Source organism: Carassius carassius, chromosome 40 (genome assembly GCF_963082965.1).
Source record: "Carassius carassius chromosome 40, fCarCar2.1, whole genome shotgun sequence".
NCBI classification, from domain to species: domain Eukaryota; kingdom Metazoa; phylum Chordata; class Actinopteri; order Cypriniformes; family Cyprinidae; genus Carassius; species Carassius carassius.
Genome location: NC_081794.1, coordinates 755,001 through 782,099, shown reverse-complemented (window position 1 = coordinate 782,099; position 27,099 = coordinate 755,001). Strand labels below are relative to the sequence as shown.

At 38.1% G+C, this 27,099-nt stretch overlaps 2 protein-coding genes across 5 annotated transcripts in view; both read right to left on the bottom strand.

Annotated features, from left to right (window-relative positions):
• Positions 1-513: 513 nt before the first annotated feature.
• LOC132121906 (pseudokinase FAM20A-like) lies at positions 514-13,915 on the bottom strand. 2 transcript variants are annotated; one of them, XM_059531638.1, is made up of 11 exons: positions 13,422-13,915; positions 7,709-7,902; positions 7,566-7,616; positions 6,519-6,597; positions 6,342-6,434; positions 3,283-3,398; positions 2,809-3,025; positions 2,389-2,498; positions 2,158-2,239; positions 1,068-1,127; positions 514-959 (listed from the first exon to the last, which is right to left on the bottom strand). In XM_059531638.1, exons 1-11 carry the CDS (start codon positions 13,760-13,762, stop codon positions 707-709), a joined length of 1,596 nt encoding a protein of 531 aa, XP_059387621.1. In that variant the 5' UTR covers positions 13,763-13,915; the 3' UTR covers positions 514-706. The 2 variants fall into 2 exon arrangements, with proteins under 2 accessions (XP_059387621.1, XP_059387622.1); XM_059531639.1 differs by having other exon boundaries at positions 2,845-3,025; positions 13,422-13,909.
• A 10,299-nt stretch (positions 13,916-24,214) lies between these two features.
• LOC132122566 (WD repeat-containing protein on Y chromosome) overlaps positions 24,215-27,099 on the bottom strand; it is a 28,223-nt gene continuing 25,338 nt past the window's right edge. For 2 of the 3 annotated variants that reach the window (XM_059532942.1, XM_059532943.1), the window contains exons 20-21: positions 26,926-27,063; positions 24,215-24,371 (exon numbers count right to left, since the gene is read on the bottom strand). In XM_059532942.1, coding sequence (XP_059388925.1) covers positions 24,234-24,371; positions 26,926-27,063 — 276 coding nt within the window. In that variant the 3' untranslated portion in view covers positions 24,215-24,233. The remainder of the gene's footprint in view (positions 24,372-26,925; positions 27,064-27,099) is intronic. The other variant, XM_059532944.1, reaches the window with a different exon arrangement.

The window sequence follows — 27,099 nt, the reverse complement described above, 5'->3', positions numbered from 1 at the left end:
TTTTGACTTTTTATTTCATAGTTTTGATTTTAATGTCAATTTCAACTCTTTTTCTCAGTTATGACTTATTTATCTCATAGTTTTATCCAGTGATGTAGAATCAGATTTTGGTTTCTCAGTTCATGACCCCTTTAAAGCTTTTAAGTAATATCACACAAGCAAATCTTTTTAAGATTTTAAGCAAATCAATTGTGATACAAAGTCATAAATATGAGAATAAAATTAAAAAAATATGATAAAAAAAGTAATTCATATGTATTTATATTATATATACTTCATGTTTATAGAAATTATGAGATAATAAATTAGCATGACAGGTAAAATTGCATAGTCACCATCATTTATGTATCTCATAATTTAGTTTTTGTCAAATTTAACTCGATAATTCTCTCATAATATTGACTGTCTCATAATTATGACAGCAATCATTTTGATTATTTATCTCTTGACATTTATCTCATAATTTTGATTTGTGTGATAAGTTTGACTTTGTGACACTTATGACTTTTCATCTCATCATTTCAACTTTTGGTCAGTTGTGACAATTAAGACTAATAATATCACACATCCTCAGAGCATTTATCAGAAATACAAATAGTTTTTCTTCCTGATGTCTTTAGATGCCATGATTTTGAACAATAGGGTCCAGATTTAGTTCAGTGGCACAGTCAGTAACACAGTGGATCGCTGACATCTTCTCGTTTTGTCACCTGTGGCTTGAAGTTACTCTGGATGACTCTACAAAGTCTGTGATCACCACTTGTGGTTCTCCCAGCTTCTTTACACAGTTTCCCACCGTCCTGAGCACCTGTCCCAGCCGGCGGTCCAAGGCCTGCAGGTGGTCCTCGGTCAGGACTGGCGTGAGAGGGTCTCTAGAGAGGGATTCCCTCATGACGTCACTCAGACGGTACTCGGACTGCGCCAGAAGCTTCAGTCTGAACAGCGTGGAGCGCTTGATCCTGTGAGAGGCCACGGCTTTATTAAGTGTATGTCTAATACCATCCTTCAGATGAACTTCTGAATAATATCATTTGATAATTGCAAAAACATTTGAGAAAGATCCTTACATGCAACACTGGGTCAACGGAGCAAGGATGGACATCTCATCATGAGAATGCCGGCCAAATCTGCAACAGACAAGAGGATGAAGAAGCCCGTTTAGCCACATAACTAACAAACTAATAAATAAATACAAATACAACTTTGCTTTGGTAAATCATAATTAGGAAAAGTCCAAGTGATGACAAAAACAGAAATGATACTAAGTCATAATCATAGTTAAAACTATGACATAAAATGTTACCTTTTACCTTGTATTTCAGTTTTTGTGATACTTTCACTTTTATCTCATAATTGTGACTTTGTCCTTTTTGACCTTTTATCTTTATTATTATATGTAATAATTTTTTTGACTTTTTATGTAAATAAAACTTTGCTTTGGTAAATCATAATTAGAAAAAGTCCAAGTGATGAGAAAAACAGAATGAGATAATCATAATCATAGTGAAAATCGACAAAAAGTCAAAATTATGACAAAAAATTAACTTTTTACTTTGTAGTTTTTTTTGTGATACTTTGATTTTTATCTCATAATTTTGACTGTCCTTTTCAACCTTTATCTTTATTATTATGACTTTTTGTCAAAATGCCAACTTCTTGTCTCATAATTATGACTTTGTATCTCATAATTTTGACTTTCAACTTATCTCAGTTATGATTTTGTCACACTTTCAAATTTTTATCTCATAAATAAGATTTTTTTTGTCATGGTTTTGATCTTTTGTCTCAACTTTGACTCAATTATGACTTTGTATCTCATAATTTTGACTGTCAATTTCAACAAAGCATTACATTTTATTTCTTATATTGAAAATGGGCTTTGATAAGAAATCGCTTTGATAATTAAACAGTTAGAGGGGCCATTCACACAGAACCTTTATTTTTTGCATTTAAAAATACAAGATGAAAGGCAGTGGAATAAAAAAAAAGAAAAAAAATGTCTCAAGACACGTTTTAAAAGCTGAACCTCTTGACTCGAGTGCTGTTTATACAATGCCATGTAGACATCGCAAAAGACATGATCGTAACAGTCAAAAACAATGAAAGAGTTGTGCAGAGCATTGCAGAAATGAGTTCAGTGTCCAGATGAGCACATACCCTCTGGCGTTGTCTAAGTGGAGCAGGAAACCATCATCTCCAAACTTGGTGAAAATTTCATAGTGGTGTCTGTCCATGTTTCCTAAAATATGGAGGAAAAATATATATTTTTTTGCTTTAAGGTCAGTACACTGGCTTTAAAATGTCCTTATTGTTAATGTGAGGCTTATTTTGGTGCATTGTCAGGTATGAAATCGCTTTATTTGACATCAAGTGTGGATATTAATATACCTGTGAGGAAGTCAAATATTGCCATGTCAATAATGTTGAGCAGTCTGTTCCCAGAGTTGTAGGGATACAGTTTTTTGACGTTATCACAGTATAACGGGTTGACCTCCCACCTGAGAAAGAAAGAGAAGATGTTAATTGCTTCAGGCTGTTGGACTCATCTGAACATTACTGAACTTTAGACCCTTCTGTGAGCGCGACAAAATTTTTTGCTTCTTAGCCACGGTTTGGATCAAGAGCTGGAATTCTCAATCCAAATAAGGACATTCTACTTTACATAAAACAACCTGTGTGTCTGGAATATTGTGTTATTTTCTGTATAAATCAAGTCTAAATAGAGGCTTTCTAACTTTCTTAAAACACATTCCTGTTCTTATGAAGTCACAAAGAGAAAACAAACATTCTTTGAACTCAAAACTGAACTCGAGTGATTTAGTGTGTGTGAAAGTCCCAGCGTACTCTTCTCTCCCGGTGAAACTGTAGGCGCGGATCCAGGGGTTTGGGATGGAGATTCGAGGGGCGATGCTCAAACCCGGCAGATAAGCAGACATGGAGCCCTCCAGCAGATCCGGGTGACCACACACCGCGTACTCCGACTTACACACGTATAAACACTTGGCGAAGAAACATGTGTTGTTGGCTGCTCAAGAACAAAGAAAACCATTCAAATCATCTCACGCTCTTAGAAAGATTAGAGACACTGTCTATAAAAGTTTGGGGTCTTTTGAATGTTTTTAAATCAAGTATCATCTGTATTATTATAAATGTCTTTGCTCCCACCTTTAATCAGTTTAATGCATCCATGCTGAATAAAAGTGCTTACCCCAAACATTTGATGCCAATTACAGTAGTATGTATTAGATAAAATGTTTTAGTTTTTTGACTGGTAAAGTCAACCTGGAGAGGTGAAGAACACACTGCGCAGTTCTTCATTGTGTGTTATGTCCAGAATTTCACCCGTCACGTTGATGAAGCGTCCCGTCACCGGTGGAACTCTCCGGAAGTCCAGCACTCTGCACAAAACCCACAGATTCACTCAATAATGCCATCTGAGTCAGTGTTCATTTCAATCTGATTCTTGACAAAGAAGCCTCTTTAAATTATATTTTGAGTGAGAGATCATCCTAAAATATCAAAATAGGTGTGCTAATGGAATTTAGTGGCAATCTTAAAGGATTAAATAATAATAACATGCTACTCAACAGATTGATTCTCAGAGGACTTTTAATTTATCTCTGACCTATAATAGCAATCCCACCGCTTTCCTTCAACAAGTCATTATTCTTAATTTGAGGAGATTAAGCTGAGTGTTCAATCAAGGAATGACCTGCAAGAAAACACCCTTCACTCCAGTCTCTTAGCGTACACCACTAATGACAGGGTGGATCTCTTGCTGTCGACAGGCCTGTTCACTTGGGCTTAGCTCTTTGAAAAGATGCTTTAGAAATGATATGCTTTGTGAAAAGCACTATACAAATAAACTGAACTGAACTGAAAAATCCTCAGACTGCAGAAACACTCTCAGGGAGAAAAAATGGAGATTCAGCAACAAGTTTTACAATAGCCTAAAACATAACAACAATATTAAGACCAAGTATGTAATATGTCACCTCTTGCGTTGGTAAAATAGATAGAGCTCACCCATGTTTTGGTTCTAGTATTTTTTTCCCATTTGTTTATCCGTTAGAGATTATGTTTAAGTGTTCAATCATGAACTAAACCAACCATTTATGAAGAGAATCACGACAAAAACGTAAAATCTATCCTTCTTTCCTTCCTTTTATCCATCCATCCTTCCTTTCTTGAATCCATCCATCCATCCTTCCTTCCTTCCTTCCTTCCTTCCATCCATCTGTCCACCCGTCTGTCCATCCATCCATCCATCCATCCATCCATCCATCCATCCATCCATCCATCCATCCATCATTCCATCATTCCATCCATCCTTCCTTTCTTGAATCCATCCATCCATCCATCCATCCTTCCTTCCTTCCTTCCTTCCTTCCATCCATCTGTCCACCCGTCTGTCCATCCATCCATCATTCCATCATTCCATCCATCCTCCCGTCCATCCATCCAATCATCCATCCATCCATCCGTCCGTCTGTCCATCCATCTATCCTTCCTTCCATCCATCCATCCATCCATCATCCATCCATCCTTCCTTCCTTCCTTCCTTCCTTCCTTCCTTCCTTCCTTCCTTTCTTCCATCCATCATCCATCCATCCATCCTTCCTTCCTTCCTTCCTTCCATCCATTCATCCATCCATCCATCCATCCATCCTTTCTTCCTTCCTTCCTTCCTTCCTTCCTTCCTTCCTTCCTTCCTTCCATCCATCCATTCATCCATCCATCCATCCATCCATCCTTCCTTCCTTCCTTCCTTCCATCCATCTGTCCATCCATCCTTCCTTCCTTCCTTCCTTCCATTCATCCATCCATCCATGCTTCCTTCCTTCCTTCCATCTGTCCATTCATCCTTCCTTCCATCTGTCCATCCATCCATTCATCCATCCTTCCTTCCTTCCTTCCTTCCATCCATCTGTCCACCCGTCTGTCCATCCATCCATCCATCATTCCATCATTCCATCCATCCTTCCTTTCTTGAATCCATCCATACATCCTTCCTTCCTTCCTTCCTTCCATCCATCTGTCCACCTGTCTGTCCATCCATCCATCCATCATTCCATCATTCCATCCATCCTTCCGTCCATCCATCCAACCATCCATCCATCCATCCGTCTGTCCATCCATCCATCCTTCCTTCCTTCCTTCCATCCATCTGTCCATCCATCCTTCCTTCCATCCATCCATCAATCCTTCCTTCCTTCCTTCCTTCCTTTCTTCCATCCATCTGTCCATCCATCCTTCCATCCATCCATCCATCCATCCATCCATCCATCCATCCATCCATCCTTCCTTCCTTCCTTCCTTCCTTCCTTCCTTCCTTCCTTCCTTCCTTCCTTCCTTCCTTCCTTCCTTCCATCCATCTGTCCATCCATCCTTCCTTCCATCCATTCATCCATCCATCCATCCATCCATCCATCCATCCTTCCTTCCTTCCATCTGTCCATCCATCCATCCTTCCTTCCGTCTGTCCATCTGGATGGATGGTCCGTCCATCCATCTATCCTTCCTTCCTTCCTTCCTTCCTTCCTTCCATCTGTCCATCCATCTATCTGTCCATCCATCCATCCTTCCTTTCTTCCTTCGTTCCTTCCTTCCATCTGTCCATCCATCCATCCATCTATCCATCTCTCCATCCATCTCTCCATTCACTACCAGTCAGAAGTTTTTTTTAAGGATTCTCTTCTGATCACAAAGCCTGCATTTATACAGCAAAAGCAGTAATATTGTGAAATATTTTTACCATTTAAAATAACTGCTTTCTATTTGAATATATATTAAAATGTGATTTATTCCTGTGATTTCAAAGCTGAGTTTTTAGCATTGGAGTGTGTGTGTGTGTGTGTGTGTGTGTGTATGTACTAACGATTAACAACCTCATATGTCACAACTAGTCGGCTTTGAACAGATTATAAATTATTGTTTAAAAATCACTTCCCATATGGATCAAATGAATGCGATTTTTACTTTCAAAATCTGACTGTTGCTCTCTACTGAGTGAAGTAATCTTGTTAGTAGCGTTCAGTAGTTAGTAGTTAGCCAGTAATCTGGTAAAAGTGGTTAAAGAAAGCCCATAAAATTTCAACATGCAAACGGCTGACAGAGTTTTTGTGTCTGTAATATATGAGATCTTTTTAAAGTGAGATTTTATGGTCTCTGTTTTAGTGAATTCCTCTGCTCTAGGGTTTCATCACTCTATAATCGTCCACAATCATGCTGAAGCTCATTGTCTCGACAGGCCTACACACTGATATCAGATCCTAAACAGTATAATTCATCCCTGCCCTCGAGGGCCGACTCTGACTCTGATTGGTGCTGCTTCGTCTCACCTGTCCAGGTGGAAAGCTGCTATCTCAGCATTGTGCCTCTGAAAGTCGACAAAATAGAAGAAGTTTTCCGGAGTCTCTTCGTGTCGCTCCTGTCTGAAATCAACAAGGACCTATCAGTTCTATCAGTTCAACATAAACCGATGCATAGTAATCTGCACATCGAAATAACAGTGTTACCTCATTGGTTTAAACATAGCTTTGCTAAAGTCTTGGAGCTTCAGAGCCAACTTCAGGTGAAGACCGCTGGGTTTAACCACTGATTGGACATTCAGAACAAGAGAAAACCATTTTGTTTCCTTAATATGAATGTACAGGTATATACACACATACAGTGCCCTCCATAAGTATTAAAACAGTAAAGACAAAATCACTTTCTCTGCTGTGGAGTCAAGACATTTGCAAATATGATTAAAAGATGAATATAAGACAAAACTCAAGAATGTCACATTTTATTATTAGCCGTTTCAACACATACATGTTTTACCATATAAAAAGGACAGCACTTTTAGAGTTCACCCCCACTATTTGATGGATTACAATCCACCATCAACATGATAAATGTAATTATTCCAGCTGCTGTGAGAAACGTGATTAAGCAAACAAGGGACAACTTCTTTATGTTTAAAGACTAATGCTAATGATGAGTAATGATGCTCAAGTTTCCTGCACATTTCCTATATTATATCAAACCAATTAAAATTATTCTCAAATTTATTTAATAAACTACTACTGATTAAAACGTACAAAAAGTGCTGCTGCATTTAATAGAGAATACTTATTCAGCTCTATGTAAAATAATAAAACGATGTTTCTAAATGTTGTGTACATATATAATAATTTACAAGTAATTAAAATGGATATCATTTTGGATATTATTAATAATGATTATATATTAACATTATAATTAATATGATAGCTATTCATGAATATAATAACTATATAATAATCATGCAGGTGAATCATAATAATGGCAATAATAATGGTAAAAGATATCCAGTACGCTGACATCAAAGTAACACTGAAAAAAAAACCGAAATATTTTTTTTCTCTAAAATATATTTAGTTATACTTACTAAGTAAAATAATGAAAAAGCTTTATATGTATATATGCAAACTGATATCCAGTATAATGAATTCAATAAATTATTATTTATTTTTTTTCTAGTGAAAAACCTTTATTTTGGATGTGATGGTTTGACAGCACTAGTAAAAATCTATCTTCACCTTGTGAGCAGTCGCATGCACCCTTCAGTGCTTTCTCATCCTGAGTGAAATCTGTCAGACACAGTATAATACAGCAGGATGAGATCATGTCCAGCATATTTCATATTTAGGCTTTATTTCTCTCTTCTAGGAGAGAGCAGGACCTGCGCTGATGACGGTGGCCGTCTGCATGTCTCGCAGGAGTCTGTCGATGCTGCTGTCGTCTCCTGAATACAGCGCATAGCGACTGATCCCTAGATGGAACTGCAGCCAGCTGGCCTCGGGGTCAAAGGTCACAGGGTGATCGGGTATAGTGATGTTTGAAGCTGCTGCCGCCTCGATGTAGAACTTCTTCAGTCTGTATGAGAGCAGACAACGAGAGCTTTACATAATAGATTCTGAAATGATTTATTTTCTCTTTAAATATGAGAGTAACTCTCCCACACAAAACTTGGAATGAAATGAGTAGAAATTACACATTTGGTGAGCTCTCTTTTAAGTCATCGACCTAGATAGGTATTAATAGCTCGTAAAATAATGAGTTCCTCAAGTGAGCACAGGTCTGCACATGTAGGAACTTTAAGACGTAAAACAGCACAATCTGATTCCAAAGCTTTAGCAGCCTGCCAACAGCCTTCTTTGGCTCCCATAGAAAGAGACTTTATGTTTTATTACTGTAGAACCAAGCCACACACACATGTTAACATACATACGTCTATATTTATATTAGGGATGCACAATATATCGCCACCATATCGGTATCGGCCAATAAATGCTACATTTGTCTGTTATCGGTTTGGGGCCGATAAGAAAATTTGGCCGATATCTTAAAGGTGATAAATAATGCATTATTTCCTTCAGAAACACTTGACTTGAGATGACTTGTTTGCATTATTTATGCATTATTTTATTTATGTGTAAGGCTTTTTATGACAAAATTTGGTAATGGGAGAGAAAAACAATTTTTAAAATGTACACTAGGCTGCTTATGTTGAAGTGTTTTAGGGTGTGGCTTTTAATGATGAAAATTAAAAAATTTAGATATAGATTTATTGGCCAAAATATCTGTTATCGGCTTTCAAATAAAATAAAATAAAAATTATTATTGGTTATCGGTATCAGACAAAATTTTCATATCGGTGCATCTCTATTATTTATATATGTATGTATGCATATGTATGTATTTAACAGCATTTAAAAGCTAGCATGAATATAATAATTTTAATTAATATAATGAGAATAAACATTTAAATATATAAATAAATATGGATAAAAATACATTGCCATTCAAAAGTTTGGAAAGAGTAAAAAATTGTTTTTAAAGATGTTTATTCTGCTCATCAAAGATGCATTTATTTGATCAAAAATACAGAAACAATTTAATATAAACTGTAATATTGTGAAATATTTTTACAATTTAAAATAATGTATTTGTATTTTAATATACTGTAAAATATAATTTATTTATTTATGTGATGCAAAGCTGAATTTTCATCATCTATTACTCTACTGCAAACGGCAATGATATTTTATAATATTTTATGTATCTTTAATTAAATAAATGCACCTTTGATGAGCATAAGAGAGTAGAAAAGATTTCTTATCCCAGATTTTTTTAACAGTAGAGTAGATCTATTATAAATATATTATCATTTTGTTACTTTTAGTTTTTTTAATCACAAAGCCATAACATAATACTATTATTAAATGAAATAGCATGAAAAAATACAAATAAACAATAAAAAAGGATAAAACTATACGATAGAATTTAATAAATGAATAATATATCAATATTATATTAATATAATAACAATCAATATTTATTTAAATAAATACATATAATTTAGCTTTATTTTTTAAAACACAAAGGTACAATACTATATTGATTTAACAATAAATATGCATTTAAATGAATAATTGTATAATTTTGCTTTATTTATTTTTACATGAAGGCATAATATTCATTGCCATAGTGTGATATATTTTTCAGGTAAATAACATAACAAGATATTACATGAGAAATACATTTATAATGGGATTATAATATGATAATAATGTATTTAATCACTATTATTGGTGTAACTTTTAACATTTAACTTTGCATGCATCTGTACAACTTTTTAAATCATTTCGTATTCAATTTATACAATACATTTGATCAAAATAATGCATCATGAATCGAGTTGCTATTTAGAGCAAATATTTGCCGCTGATCCATGACCTGTACATGCTTCAGCTTGAGACAGCATCATGACTAGAGAAATCAGTTGGGAGGCAAATATAAACTCCAGAAATGTTTAGCAGGAGCTCTCTGCACTTCAGCGGTCGTTCATACGAGTTCTCTCAGCGGGGTTATGCTCATAAATATAGCACAAGCACACTTTTGAGGCGTATTTCACCCCAATCAGAGATGATGACCACTGACCAACCCACAACTTCTGGAACAACAAACTCTGGATTAGTGGTGAGGATTAAAGTGGGTGGTTTATGGCAAAGCTGTGATTATGTGTGTCTCATTGTCCTGTCTGCACTTGAACTGAATGGCATCACGGTCAGTGCAATAAAAAGTGTGATTTGTCTACACCACTGCCTGTAAAACACAACATATAACCTACAAAACAACTGAAAATACCCTTTCTGTGGAGCAGCAAGAGGGAGTTTTACTATAAAAAACGATCTTTTGAGTCAAAGAATCTGCAGCATTGCCTTACTAAGAGAATATAGTCAAGTCAAGTCAAGTCACCTTTATTTATATAGCGCTTTAAACAAAATACATTGCGTCAAAGCAACTGAACAACATTCATTAGGAAAACAGTGTCAATAATGCAAAAAATGACAGTTAAAGGCAGTTCATCATTGGATTCAGTTATGTCATCTCTGTTCAATTTAATAGTGTCTGTGCATTTATTTGCAATCAAGTCAACGATATCGCTGTAGATGAAGTGTCCCCAACTAAGCAAGCCAGAGGCGACAGCGGCAAGGAACCGAAACTCCATCGGTGACAGAATGGAGAAAAAAACCTTGGGAGAAACCAGGCTCAGTTGGGGGTCAGTTCTCCTCTGACCAGACGAAACCAGTAGTTCAATTCCAGGCTGCAGCAAAGTCAGATTGTGCAGAAGAATCATCTGTTTCCTGTGGTCTTGTCCTGGTGCTCCTCTGAGACAAGGTCTTTACAGGGGATCTGTATCTGGGGCTCTAGTTGTCCTGGTCTCCGCTGTCTTTCAGGGATGTAGAGGTCCTTTCTAGGTGCTGATCCAGCATCTGGTCTGGATACGTACTGGATCCGGGTGACTGCAGTGACCCTCTGATCTGGACACAGACTGGATCTGGTGGCTACGGTGACCTCGGAACAAGAGAGAAACAGACTAATATTAGCGTAGATGCCATTCTTCTAATGATGTAGCAAGTACATAGGGTGTTATGGGAAGTGTTTCCGGTTCCGGTTTACCTAATTAATGCAGCCTAAAAATCCTTTAACGGATTTGGATATTAAAAGCATATTAGTATGTTATGTGTAAGCCAGGTTAAAGAGATGGGTCTTTAATCTAGATTTAAACTGCAAGAGTGTGTCTGCCTCCCGAACAATGTTAGGTAGGTTATTCCAGAGTTTAGGCGCCAAATAGGAAAAGGATCTGCCGCCCGCAGTTGATTTTGATATTCTAGGTATTATCAAATTGCCTGAGTTTTGAGAACGTAGCGGACGTAGAGGATTATAATGTAAAAGGAGCTCATTCAAATACTGAGGTGCTAAACCATTCAGGGCTTTATAAGTAATAAGCAATATTTTAAAATCTATGCGATGCTTGATAGGGAGCCAGTGCAGTGTTGACAGGAGCAGGCTAATATGGTCATACTTCCTGGTTCTAGTAAGATCTCTTGCTGCTGCATTTTGGACTAGCTGTAGTTTGTTTACTAAGCGTGCAGAACAACCACCCAATAAAGCATTACAATAATCTAACCTTGAGGTCATAAATGCATGGATTAACATTTCTGCATTTGACATTGAGAGCATAGGCCGTAATTTAGATATATTTTTGAGATGGAAAAATGCAGTTTTACAAATGCTAGAAACGTGGCTTTCTAAGGAAAGATTGCGATCAAATAGCACACCTAGGTTCCTAACTGATGACGAAGAATTGACAGAGCAACCATCAAGTCTTAGACAGTGTTCTAGGTTATTTCTAGAGTTCTAGAGTTTTTAGGTCCTATAATTAACAGTTTTTTATATGAACTATGCATTCCATTAGTTTTTCAAATCGGTGTGTTTCACCACGAAGAAAGAAGAAATATAGAGCTGAGTATCATCAGCATAACAGTGAAAGCTAACACCATGTTTCCTGATGATGAGCAGTGTTTTGACCCACGAATTACGCTGCCTCACCGTCACCCAGTTGCCCTGCTGCAGGGGCTCTGTTTCCGGAACCGAACAATGTACAGGAATCCCTGAGATAGACGCATCCAAAGCCGTATCTAGAGCCCTAACATTCTTACTGTCCTCAATTAAAGTTTGGATGCGTGTCTCTAATTCTGAAATCTTCTCTGTCAGCCTAACTATTTCCCTGCATTTATCACATGTGAATCCCTCATCAGCGACAGAGATAGATAAACTGTACATGTGGCAAGAGGTGCAAGAAACAATGATAGGAGAAGACATTACTCACCGTGCTTGATGAAACTTCTTACTGCGGTTGTTTGATGAACTTGTGAAAAACTGGAGCGAGAGAGAGGAGAAAAGAATACAGCGATAGTTTCGAATGAAGACGCTAATGACAAGCTAACGAGTGCTAACGCTTTGCAGGTGTACTGCACTCACGGATATAAAATAAAAGTGAACGATCAAAATGAATCTGATAAGATTGATCGATAATATCAGAAATATGGTGTGATTTAAGTTATATTTTATCACTTTAAAAAAAACTGAGAGTGATAGTAAAGATAAAGATTCTAGAGAAAAAATAAAAACAGCTACACGGAGCTATAATTTGCTCCAGCAGGCCAACAGGAAGTAGAGAAAACACTGTCCAACAGCGCCACCCGCCTTATAGTCACATTAAAATCACAGAATTTAAAATAACTTTGACATTTATTTTATATATATTATAATTTCACTTTATTTGTTTTTTTTATACATCAAGGTATAATATAATTACTATTACTATTAGATTAAAACAATAATAATAGTAATACATAAAAGTAATAATAATAATTTATTTAAACAAATAAAATAGTAAGTAATAATTTTGCGTTATTTTTTTTTTAAACACAAATGTATAACAAGGCAATAATAATGCACTATTATATAAATTCATATAATAATTAATAAACAAATAAATATTATTTTACATGCCTTCTTTATTTTTACTTATTTAAACACCAATGGTTCATTTAATTATGTGTGTGTCTGTGTGTGTGTATGTGTGTGTGTGTGCGCGCGCGTGTGTGTGTGTGTGTGTGTGTGTTGTTTCTGCCTATTGTAGGCATAACATAATACTACTTTTAATTAATTAATTAATTAAGATAATTTTATCAAATACATTAGATAAAATGAATTAGCAATAAAAAATACTGCTAAAGCATTTGGTTAATGTTAAATTCATTGTTTATTATTATTGAAACCGTATCATTTAATATTATTTAAAGCACCAGAGCTAACACTGAATAGCTGTATTTTGATTAACCAACCTTAACAAAGATTAATTAAATACTGCAACAAATGCATTGCTCATTGTTCATTAAAGTTAGCCAAACAGAAGCTTATTGTTGTGACAACTTGCCCCCTATGGTCAGTGTGTGTATACAGAAGCTGATTTAACAAGCATCCCCTGCGATTCCTTCAGTGTGTTCCTCGGACTGAACTCATCACATTAGTTAACCCACCTCTCCCAGCGGCTCACTTTCCTCTTGCAGTAGTTCATGAGCTCGTCCTCTTGCAGCAGCCACTCCTCGGGACCCAGATCTGGAAGACGGATGTTATAGAGCGGGTGTCTAAAGAGCTGCTCCAGCTTAGAGCCTTGCTCGGTGGAGACCGCGGTCATGTTCAGGCTGGTGGTCCACAGGACGGTCGCAGCAGGTGTGTTCTCCAGGCTGCTGTTGGTGCATGAGCAGCTTCCTCTGGGCAGGTGACACCAGGTTCTGAGTCTGGGAAGCAGGATGAAATGGACGTCTGCTGCCAAAAGGGTGACCAAAGTGACGGCCACCAGAAGCCGATCTCTTCTCATGTCAGCAGATTGAAGGGACCAGTTGATCTCCGCTTCTTCATCGACCAATCCTGCAGCTTCTGTTCTGACCAGTGCTGTGTTCTCAGCTTATTCCATGTGTTCCTCTGAGGCAGACAGCACCGTGCCCTTCTGAGTCAAGCTGCTCTCTCTCTCTCTCTCTCTCTCTCTGTGTTGAAGCTTCAGGCAACATTCCAGCTGCACCTTCCCACTTCCCATGTAGCCTCCCATCAAACACACATGCGCTGGAGAGAAAGAGAGAGAGAGAGAGAGAGAGAGAGAGAGAGAGAGTTGGAAAGGTCTGAGTGCCAGCACACATAAAGCCAGTGTTTTCACTGGAGAAATAACAAGGCCTGGGTTTTTCTCCACCGCTGGAATCTGCATGTTTCATTGAAACACTGCTGTGTGAGATGGCTGGGAAGTTTCCCAGACTGCATCTGGGCCAAACATCTGCCGTTTGTTTGGGCTTGGACTTTGGGTTGGGTGTTTGTGGATCAGCTGTAAAATTATATTTCCGAGCTTCTGTGTGATTTTCTAATTATTCTGTGTTGGGGATGAGAAGGAAAAAGATGAACGGATGCAGAACTTTTAACGAGTCTAAAAATAGATTTTAGAGAATGCATTCACTGGGTATATTTCTAAGGTTTTTGCCTTTTTTTTCCCTTCTTTAATATATATATATATATATATATATATATATATATATATATATATATATATATATATATATAGATTTAAATATTTTAATTTACATATAACATTCCCATCCATTTTGATTAACACACAAACTAATCTTAATGTGTTACACATTTGTCATACATAAATGAGACAAGTAAGAACCATTCGTTTAAAAAATAATGTAATAGTTTGTTATTAACAAGTCACATCTTATTGATTAAATTGAAATAGTAGTATTTTAAAATGCATTCATACAAAAGGTTTGGAATCAGCATATATCTGTTCATTGAGAAAATAATGACATTTATTCAGTATGAACATGGTTAAAATATGACTAATGACAATATGCAATTAGTTGAAATGTATAGAGATACAGAGATAAACCTGTTTATTGTGTATTTAAAACCAATTCACTTTATACTTTTACAGAAATCCTGTATGATTGACAAATACGCATCACATTGACTTTATTTGTATGTTAAAAAAATGCAAACAGATGGAAATTGTATTGGCAATCCAACTATAAATCTCAAAAGGATAGTTTCTCCAAAAATGAAAATGGATATAGTTCCAAACCTGTATGAGATATTTTGAACAATGAGGATAATGAGACCGTTTACATAGTATTTTTATTGGACCAGCAATTACATGTTTGGAACAACTCGAGGGTGAGTAATAATGACAGATTTGTCATTTTTGGGTGAACTATTCCTTTAAATCCAGGCATGAATATTTACAAAAACCCAAAACAAAGTCTTTCCCAACACTGCAGGAGTGCATGAGTCCAAAATCCATTGCTATTTTGAAATGCAATCCACCTCATACTCAAAAACAAACACGTCTTTCTGAATGAAATCACATGTTGTTAGCAGCTGTTGAACAGTGTGTTCATTGCTGCTACCAGATGACCTCAAAGTTGACTAATTGCCTGCATTTAGAGTGTGGCGGTACTTTCAGAAAGAGGTGGCTTCTGGGTAATGCTCATCAGCCAACCCTGTGGTTAGACGTTCAGGTGTGTGGAGTGTACTTCATGCCGCTGGATTCGGTTCGGGAACACTCACATCACACTTCATTTTTCTGCCCAAGCTGAAGTGTCACTGAAGCTTGAAGATTTATAAGCTTGTTTTGTTCATTTTCCAAAGCCTTGCGCTTTGTTTACTTGTACTCTTCATTATCTGTCTTGGATTATTCATGCAGAGCAGCTCCAAAGCTTCCAGGAATCCTTTCAACAAATTATATAACAGCATGTCAAAAGCTGGCTTTTGGGAAATATTGGCGAGAAGTGTTGAAGAAAGTTTCCTAGTCAGAAAATAAACTGAAATAATAATGCATACAGAATCCATGACAAGAGAACTTCATTTGTACTCACTTGTCTTGCTATCAGACTGCATTCACAGGCCGTCACCTTTCAGAGTCCAGTTCTTCTTGAATGGATTGATGGAAGAACTACAATGATTCCAAACTGTGTCTTATGAATCATAACATCTGTTTACATTTGATTTGAATGCCACAATTTATGAATTTTGTGTTTTCCTGGAAAATAATGTGTTGGGATGATTTGAGGTACCTAGCCTTTGTTTGGATTGGATTGCTATGCTGGGTGCGTTTCCCAAAAGCAACTATGTTCCGTCTTTACCAATAGAGTTCAATAGAACTCACCACCATAGCTAGCTAACGATGCTTCTGGGACATGCACACCACGTTGTTTCCACGTAAGTTTCAGAAGTGACAACCACATTTATATACAAAAGTAATTCCCCTAAATGATCATTTTGTGTGTAACAGAAACAAGCCACAACACAAAAATAAGGTGCAACCCAAAATAAAAAATGAAATGAAATTACAACAAAAAAACAGAATAAAATAATAAAATAAATAAGTCTATATTAAATATTTAACCAATATATAATTAACAAATTAAGATCACAAAACTAAAACATTGAATTCTTCTGTGCACTTTGAAGAACAGCAAAGTAGTTTTCCCATCAGACATAAAAATATATATCAGGGCTGGTGTCTTTTAGCTGTAGTGCATGTGGCTTAAATGCGATGCAGTTGCTAGGGTTTGTATGTGGTTGCTATGGCATTGCTATGGTGTTGTTGGTGGTTTCCATATTGTTGCTAAGTAATGCAGACCCATTGTCTGACTGTGTGAGATCTAGGGGGGAAAATGTGTCTTATGGACCATACTGTTTAAATTTGATTTGCACACCATTAATTATGAGTGTTGTGGTCCCAGGTTTTCTTTTCTTTTTGTTTTTTCAGATGAGGCACCTGGCTGCTTGTGTTTGGGTTTTAAAGGGTTGTGTGTCCAGGGAAGCATTTATTTTGGTTGGAGCAGTGCTGCAGTGGACACAATCCCCTCTGGGGTCTGAACTGCAGTGATGGTCTAAATGTGCTTCCAGCGAGCACAATCACAGTCTGCTGAGGCCACAGTGCTGGAGATGCATGAGTCGCTCACATGGAGCCCCTGGCCTACGCCTGTGATCAACAGGGCCCTACAGTGTAACTTCTCACTCAATTCAAGCAATGCTGGATGCTGTTCTTTTGTATTGTTGTTAGGGGGTTATGTTGTTGCTAAAGCATTTCTAGGGTGTTATGGGTGGTTGCTGGTTGGTACTGATACACTGTAAACCTCGTCACTTCCTGTTTGTTGCTGCCTTTTGTCTTGAGTTTGAGCTCATGTTAATTTTTATTGACTAAATTGACATCTTAAAATCTATTTTATACACCACCATTTTTGTTTCTATAACTTGTGAATCTATGATCTATCGTATTCTACAACAAAAACAATCAGAGCACCTTGTCATCACTAGTTTTATTGAGATTTTCCCTAGTACTCTATTTAGTTTATAGCCCGTTAGCATCGACAGTGTAGTTGTCGCTAATCCTGCGTGCATTGCTAATACTCTATTCACACACATTACCGTTGTTTTACTCACTGTTACTTGCTTTAATGGCAGATGAATGTCTACATTTGATTGCAGGTGAGGACACGTTGGAGGCCGTGGGAAAGCAGATTCGCGACCTGGAGGTAAGGCAGGCCCAGCTGAGAGAGCGGAGAGCTGGAATCATCCCGGGCTAACGCTCACAAGTCCGGGGTAAGTATTCAGCGTGCTGCTAACAGTCCCACCACGTCTACTCCGTGTGTTTCTCTGCACAGGCCCGGTGCACCCAGGACACGATCTTCCCAGATGTCCTTCACTGCGACGCCGGGACACCACGGACCCTGGGTGCATCCACAGCGGAGGACGCGAGCCAGGCCCCGGGCGACGACTTCTCCCCCTCCAGTCTTCAAGATCTCCACCCAGAACCGCTTCGCTCCCCTCCGCGAGACGGGACGCGACGCGACGCGACGCGACGCTGTGATCATCGGAGACTCCATCGTCCGACACGTAAGTGCTACATTAGCCGAAGGTAAAGTGCACACTCATTGTTTGCCTGGTGCTCGTGTTCTCGATGTTTCTGCGCAGATACCCGCGATCCTGAAGGCCAACGAGAGCCCCAGAGCGGTCGTGCTTCACGCTGGGGTTAACGACACCACGCTGCGGCAGACGGAGACACTGAAGAGGGACTTCAGCAGCCTGATCGAGACGGTTCGCAGCATGACGATCGTCGTGTCAGGACCACTGCCCACGTATCGACGAGGAAAAGAAAGGTTTAGTAGACTTGTTGCTTTAAATGAATGCTTGTTGTCATGGTGTAAAGAACAGAAACTGCTATTTGTTAATAACTGGGATCTTTTCTGGGAGCGTCCTAGGCTGTTTCGCGCTGATGGATTACACCCCAGCAGAGTCGGAGCGGAGCTGCTCTCTGACAACATCTCCAGGACACTTCGCTCCATGTGACTAGTAAGACAATTCTCTAATAACTATTATGATGACTTTTGTTCCACCCGAATGATATTGACTTTTAAATGATAAAAGTACTTTCGCTGTACAATCTATTAAGACTGTGTCTGTTCTCCGAATATTGAGGTCAAAATATAAATTTAATGTAGGATCTAGAAAAAATCTTATCGTGATTAAACCAGAAACATGTAAAGTAAATGAACAAAAACTATTTTTTAGTTTGGGCTAAATAAATATGACATAAATATTAATTCACTCCCAAAGCAGTTATTGTAGGTTTAACTCATTAGAAATACTTCTGCTAAATGTTACACTGTCAGACATGCAAAAGAAGTCTAATGTATCTCTTGCTCTGGCTACTGTGTATAGACCACCAGGGCCGTATACAGAATTCCTAAAAGAATTTGCAGATTTCCTCTCAGACCTTCTAGTTACAGTTGATAAGGCGCTAATCATGGGAGATTTTAATATTCACGTTGATAATATAAATGAAGCATTATGACTTGCGTTTACTGACCTAATAAACTCTTTTGGAGTCAAGCAAAATGTCACCGGGCCCACTCATCGTTTTAATCATACACTAGATTTAATTATATCGCATGGAATCGATCTTACTGCTATAGATATCGTACCTAAAAGTGATGATATTACAGACCATTTCCTTGTATCGTGTATGCTGCGTATCACTGATATTAACTATATGTCTCAGCGATACCGTCTGGGCAGAACTTGTCACGATCGGTGTTACAGAAAACACAGGAGAGAGAACCAATTGCGAGTACGTCTTTAATAAGGGGTAATCCAAAGAGAATACACAGTCCAGGCATGAGTCGTAACCAAAAACATCCATCCAAACATAAACCAAACAAGAAGACAAGGCAAGGGCAAGAACTGACGGACATGAATTAACATTCAACATTAAACAAGGACTCCGTGACTAAGACTCAGACAGACCAGGTATAAATACACAAAAGGATTATGGGGAAACAGGAGACAGGTGGGGAACAATCAATTAACTAAACAAGAAGGAAGGTGACCAAATAAGGAGACAGGAAGTGATAATATGATAAACACCGTGGGAACTGAGGACACCTAGTGGGAACCCAGGGAACACAACCCAGACACTGTGACAGAACTATTGTTCCAGCCACCAAAGACAGATTCGCAAATAACCTGCCTGATCTATCTCAACTGCTATTTGTACCCATAAATACACATGAACTAGACGAAATAACTGGCAACATGGGCACTATTTTCTCTAATATATTAGAAGCTGCTGCCCCCAACAAATTGAAAAAGGTTAGCCGAAGAACTGCTTCTCAATATCATTAACTCGTCGTTATCTTTAGGTCACGTCCCAAAACCATTTAAACTGGCGGTTATTAAGCCTCTTATTAAGAAACCAAAACTAGATCCTAGTGAACTGGCAAATTATAGGCCTATTTCAAATCTTCCATTTATGTCTAAAACTTTTGAAAAAGTTGTGTCTGCTCAATTGAGCACCTTCCTGCACAAAAATGATCTGTATGAAGAATTTCAGTCAGGTTTTAGGCCCCACCATAGCACAGAAACTGCACTTGTTAAAATTACAAATGACCTGCTTCTTGCGTCAGATCAAGGCTGCATCTCATTTCTAGTCTTACTTGATCTTAGTGCTGCATTCGACACCATAGATCATGACATACTCATAGATCGATTACAAAACTATACAGGTATTCAAGGGCAGGCTCTAAGATGGTTTAGATCCTACCTGTTCGATCGCTACCATTTTGTTTATTTAAATGGGGAGTCATCTCATTTATCACCAATAAAATATGGAGTGCCACAAGGATCTGTCCTAGGTCAGATCTGTCCCCCTTACCTTCCCTGCTTTGCTCCTCTCGTCTCGTCTATTGTCTTATACTTTGAGAGACTCTCTCCGCACTGCTCTCCAAACTAAAAAATAAAAAAAATCATGGATTTGATCAACTGGTCTCTCGATGCAATTGACACCATCTTCTTGACGAGAAGCTTGTGTGTCTGGCGGCTCCTTCCATGGAGGACATTGAAGATATCTACATGTTCGGAACCACAATAACAGGTCTTCTGCTGATGGGATTAGGCATTGCCCTGGTTTATAGAGGAATTCAGAAAATGGTAACAGCTGTCCAAAGCCTCACAAGGCTGCCCATCATGATTGAAGCAGTGGGCAGAGCGGTCAGCACTGAGACTGAGACTATTTACTGCAATATGGATAACATCACGGAGAAGCTCACAGCTTTGCAAAGGCAAATGGATCGATTCAGAGATCAGAATGGACTAAGAGAGTAGTCGTGTTAATTGGAATGCAGCTACTTGGCCCAAAACCAAACAATCCCAATCTTATCTTCTTTCGGCTCCCCTCAACCAGCACTGGCCTCAGCCAAGGCCGCTGTTGGAACAACAACTCCCCCGGAAGAGCACTGCAGTGAGATCGCTCATCCGTCTTTCGGATGAGACGTTAAACAGAGGTCCTGACTCTCTGTGGTCAGTAAAAATCCCAGGATGTCATTTGAAAAGAGTAGAGGTGTGACCTCGGCATCCTGGCTAAATTCACCCATTGGCCTCTGACCATCATGGCCTCCTAACAATCCCCATATCTGCTGATCGGCTTCATCACTCTGTCTCCTCTCCACCAGTAAGCTGGTGTGTGGTGGGCATTCTGGTGCAATATGGCTGCCGTCGCATCATCCAGGTGGATGCTGCACACTGGTGGTGGATGAGGAGGTACCCCCTGACAATGTAAGCGCTTTGTGTGCCTAGAAAAGCGCTATATAAATGTAAAGAATTATTATTAATTATTAGTATCTTAATTTAAAATATTGGATGACCAATAATTTTCTCCTATTTAATTCAGATAATGGTCTGATTGTTTTTTAGACATTATTATGCAGTTGCTAGGGTGTGCTTCTATATGGTTGCTAAGGTGTTGCTAAGGCATTGCTACAATGTTTCTGGTGTTTTCTTTATGGTTTCTAAGGTCAAGGTCAAGGTCAAATGTATTTATATAGCACAATTAAAAAAACAAGCATGTTGACCAAAGTGCTTCACAAGCAGAGCACGTACACACAAATAAAACAGGGCTGGAAGGTATTCAGTCCAATTATAACCAGATAATTTAAACACAATTTTAAAATTAAAAAATGTTTCAACCCCTAGCATTTAAGAGATACATAAGATAAACCCAAATTAAGAATAAGCCTGAGAAAAGAGGTAGGTTTAATAGGTTTTGATACTTTAAACGTCTTAATGTAGGAGAAGCTCTAATAGTTAAAGGTAGTATATTCCAAAGTTTTGGAGCATAGACTGAAATAGACCTGTCGGCTGTTGTTTTCAATCGAGATTTTGGGACATTTAAAAACAGCTGGACTGAAGATCTGAGTGATCTCTGAGGAGAATAGTGTAATGATAAAACCTTTCATATTCATCCGGAAGAAGGAGGCGGGAACCGGCGGACAATCAAATAACATTTAATTATTCAAAATAAACACAAAACAGCGCACCAGCCCCTCACGGACGACTGGTGCGCACAAAATAAAACCAAAACACAACTAAAAGCCCAGGCCTGGTCCTCTCTCGTCCTTCACTGTCGTCGCTCCAGTTTTATATCCTTCCATCTCCTCCGTGGGCCTCGAGACCGGTGGGTCGAACAGGTGTAGCTCATCTCCAATCACTCCACCGGCCTCGCTCCCATGTCCCTCGGCCCCGCCCCACTCGTCACAAATAGAAACTTTAAAGTTCTGGTATATAGTTAGGGGCAAGTCCGTGTAGAGCTTTAAACACATATGTTAAAACCTTGAAATCAATTCTCTGTTTCACGGGAAGCCAATGGAGAGAGGCCTGTACGTAGAGGTGAAATATGTTCTCTCTTTTCTGTCCCAGTCAAGAAACGAGCTGCAGCATTTTGGACTAACTGTAATCGTGAAAGTGATGACTGACTAATTCCAGCATATAAGGCATTGCAATAATCAAGCCTTGAGGAAATAAAAGCGTGAATTACAGTCTCCAAATCCTGAAAGGTTTCGCAGTTGATTTAGCTGGAAAAAGCTAGCCCTGACCACTGAATTTTTTGTTTGTCAAACTTCAGGTCAGCATCTAAAATGACCCCCAGATTTTTCACAAAGGAGCAATTTTTGACTGAAAATGCCCCAAGAGACCACTGTATTTGTCAATTTGTGGTTTTGAGCCAAATAGGATAATCTCCGTCTTATTTTCATTCAACCGAAGGAAATTCTCATCCATCCATTCTTTAATATCCTTCAAACATGCTAGCAGTGAAAGGACAGATTCACTACCGGAATCTAATGGTAAGTAGAGCTGGGTATCATCTGCATAGATGTGATAGGAGATGTTATGGTGCTTAAAAATTGAGCGCAATGGAAGCATATAAAGAGAAAATAAAACTGTACCCAGAATCGAACCCTGTGGCACCTCACAGTTGATTGAAATAGGGGATAATGGAAATTCTCCAATTTCTACAGATATGCTCCTATTTGATAGATAAGACTCAAACCAATCTAAAGCAGCATCACAAATTCCTGCCTCATAATTTAATCGTTTTAACAAAATGCCGTGGTCCACAGTGTCAAAGGCTGCACTTAAGTCCAACAGAACAAGGACTGCACAGTTTCCAGAGTCAGCTGACAACAGACTATCATTAGTCACTCTTAGTAGAGCAGACTCAGTACTGTGATTAGCCTTAAAAGCAGACTGAAAAGGATCTAAGATGTTGTTAGAAGTATGGTGTAAGTTAGAGTAACACCACTTTTTCCAGAACTTTCAACAAAAAAGGCACCTTAGAAATAGGTCTATAGTTGTGAAGTTCAGAGGAGCTTAGGTTTGTTTTTGTTTTTTTTAGCAAGGGGTGAACCACAGCGTGTTTTAAACTAGATGGAACAGTGCTGCTATGCAAAGAGGCATTTATAATGGAAAGTAAGCTAGGTTAAACAACATCCAATACCTCCTTGAATAGCATAGCAGGGATAATATCAAGAGAACAAGTGGTTAATTTCATACTAGAAATCACAGCCAGCAAATCAGAATGGGAAATAGTCTGAAAAACCGACAGGCTACATGAACTAATCTTTAATTATGACTGCTTTTAGGTAAAAGGGATACAATCTGAGACCGTATACCAACAATCTTGTCTATGAAGAAACTACAAAACTTTTCACACAGTACTACACTTGGAACTAAACTGGATACAGTTGGAGGATTTAACACAGAATTTAAAGTGGAAAAAAGAGAATTTGGACAATGAGAATATTCAACAATTTACAGCGAAAACCCATTTGAGTCTTCTCATTCCACCTCACCAAAGGCTTCCCTGGGCCAAGCAAAACTTCAGAGTGTTGAGGCGTTCATGGCAACAAACACTGAACACGAAACTCTGTTGCTGTTCTCATAACACAAGGGATAAAAAAAAGGTGGTGTCAATGAGTTAGGTGTTGCCAAGTCATTGCTGTGATGTTGCTGCTTTCTAAATGGTTGCTAATGCATTGCATTGTTTTTATATGGTTGATAAGGTATTTGGAGTGATTTGCAATGTCGTTCAAAGTGTTAATTAAAAAAAAAAATTCTTTCCAGGATTATTTAGACACATTTTAATGTTGGCAATAAGCTTAATAATTGAGGACAAAATCAACAGAATGTCTATACAACCTAATTTTTAATTAAGAAAAATGATTTATTGCTAAAATACAGTCAAACTTCAAAAACATTTTAAATTTATTCTCCTCTATATTATAATAAATAATACATATTGCATACAAACATTGATGTGACTGAACAGTGATGACACAAAAGCAATCTCTATTAAACTGTTAAGACAGAGGAGGTGAATTTAGGTGCAAAACAGTGTAAATCAGTGCACAGTCACTGGGCTGTGGTAAAAAAAGAAAACCCTGTGTCCTCCATCATATGGCTGTCTAGTCCTCCAGTGTTTCACAATGCAGAGGAGCTTCAGAGGAGAGCATGCGAGAGCTTGTCTCTGCTCTTCTGGAGGAAATCTGACGGATCTTCAATCTCCATGGCTTCAAAGGTACATCTTTCAGCTCACTGATCTCCTAGAAAGAGTTAGACCTATTTAATCTCTAATTACAGTCACAGTTCTCATATGAGTGTGGTGAACTTTCTAATAAAACACTAGCTATGTTTCCATCCACCTATCTTTATGCACATTTTGGAATAATGCATCCAGAAATGCTGGATGGAAATGAAAAGATGAGCATAAAAAAAAAATGTTTATATTCAGTGGTTTATCCTACATTTCTTAGAGATATTTAGTGCCCGTTTATCAGGAAGTGATGATTTTGTTCTCTTTAACTTGTTGGATGGAACCAGTGCTTTATTCATGAATGTTTTATGGAATATTCCAGTTTTGCACACAAGTTAAAATTACATCTTTGAATAGCAACATAGCTATTGATAACTGCTTCTTCCTTAAATTAGTTGAGGATTTTAAATGCTTAAAGCTCTTTTTTTCACTGTGAAATGTGTCTGATTTGTGTGATGTGGTAGCCATAACAATGTCTCGCTCCCTTAAACGTGCCGTTACAGCCAATAGCCCATCCCGACACTCTTTCACCATAAACTCACCGTTCTCCGTAATGCATTTCTCATTTCATTTCCAGCCAGGCGTTCACTTCAACAATTTACAGAGAAAACCCATTTGAGTCTTCTCATTTCACCTCAGCAAAGGCTTCCCTTGGCCAAGCAAAACTTGAACACGAAACTCTGCTGCTGTTCTCATAACAACACAAGGGATAAAAAATAAATAAAAAATTGGGTGGTGTCTTTGTTTTTCTCCTCCACTGGTTTTGCAAACCTTTCAATCAGTGCCCAGAGTCATGTAGCCACAGGTCTGTTTGTGTCACCACTTTTCATCATGGTCAACTTTTCCCCAACACTTTGTAAAATAAAAGCATCTTCAATAGGAATCTCTCTCTCTCTCTCTCTCTCTCTCTATATATATATATATATATCGTAGGGGTCCGTAAAAATCATGGTTCGGTACGTACCTCGGTTTTAAAGTCACGGTTCGGTTCATTTTCAGTACAGTAAGGGAAAGAAATGCAAACATTAAACTGCAGGTTGTTTATTACTATAAACTTTTTTTAACAATTTGTTTACACTTTTAAAAAAAATACTTTTTAATGAAATATATATAAAATAAAAAAGAATAAGAAATAAAATACTGCTGCAAAGTTCTCCACTAAATAAAATACTCTCAGTCTCAAACCAATATCATATAATAAAATATAATGAAAATATAAATAAATAACTATGATTACAGTGCAGCATTACCAATCCCAGCTTGTAGGCATGCTCATATTTAATATATATATATATATAGCTTTGGACCGATCGGAGTTAAGAGCAAAGGTCTGTTTAAATGCCGACGACAGCTGCGTTTGAATTACAATAGTTTTTTTCCTAGTTGTAGTGATGTTCACACTCGCGTGATGCCTTTTGAAAACCTTAGGCCGGTGACACACTGGCATATTGCACCTGTCAAACATAGTCTATTTTGCCGTCAATACTGCTGACGGTGTCCTTTATCAGTAGGCTTTATATTTATGCTCAACATGAAGTATAGATATTGTTGTAGTGAAGAAAAGAGCCTGGTCTGTCGGCGGTCTCCCTCCATGTCACCTACAGTAACAGCAGCAGCGCCAGCGCCGCGTCAGGCTCCATTCTGGTGTGTAAAGACACAGAAAACGCGAAGCTGCCGTCACGCCACTGACACGCAGCAGAAACGCCACGCTCACGCCACGCAGTCAGTGTGTCGCCGGCCTTAGAATCAGCTGCAGGGCGGGATTTACGCTGAACGCGGAGACTTCCGCCACTTAATATGTTCGTTTGGAAACTCGAAAATGTACCTATGTTCCGCACACAAAATATTGCATTCGGTCATTCGGTACACACCTGCACCGTACCGAAAGCCCTGTACCGAAACGGTCCGGTACGAATACACGTACCGTTACACCCCTAATATATATGTATATATGTATATGTGTGTATGTGTGTATATATGTGTTTGTATGTGTGTCTTAATGACAGGTGGTTGTATCATTTGATTTTAGCAACAACTTTAAATGTAATTATTTTGAACTATTTAAAATGTATTATTTAAATTTGAATTATGTTTATTTGTTTTAAATCGTTCTCTTTTATTTAATTTTTAGTTTAGTTTTAAACACATTTATGTATCAATTCATCTCATTTGGTCTTAAAGATAAGTGGCTTTTAATCTTGTTCTGTGTGGATTATTCCTGTGACTCCTGAATTAAATACTTTCTTAGTGTTTCAATTAAGTTAGATTAATTTATTAATAATAATATTAAAATATAAGGATTTTATTTCAATTTAAATGATATAAAGTTTGCTGATGTTCCTAAGTTAGTTCTGTCTCCTTAGTTGATGACCAAAATTCATAGACCATTTATTTATTCAAAACAATAAAAGATAATGTCACAGTATTCGTGCATAACTTCATTAATAAGTATGGGCTTTTCGTGACATCACAAGCAGCATGTCTGTGCCACAGCAGCTGCCCCATCCCGACCATTGCTGGTGTAAACATCAGGGATCTTAACATGTGAGGGAAGACTGACTAACCGGCAGCTCCAGGGCCTGAAGCGGCATGAACTCGTTCCCGAAGCGACAGAGCTTTTCTCGGCCAGTTTCCCGTGGCCTGCGTTGCTGCGCATTCATCTGAATCTCCAGATCCCTAAACACATGATCTCCAGACAGAACCTGAGACACACGCTGAAGTAAGACCACACTGTGTAG

Bases quoted from the DNA above. Each gene is read 5' to 3' on its own strand.
- LOC132121906 (XM_059531638.1), bottom strand. From the start codon at position 13,762: ATGAGAAGAGATCGGCTTCTGGTGGCCGTCACTTTGGTCACCCTTTTG. The intron at 6,435-6,518 runs GTAACACTGTTA...TGTTGATTTCAG, and splicing joins GCTATGTTTAAACCAATGAG to ACAGGAGCGACACGAAGAGA. The intron at 3,026-3,282 runs GTTGACTTTACC...GTTCTTGAGCAG, and splicing joins TGTGTTCTTCACCTCTCCAG to CCAACAACACATGTTTCTTC.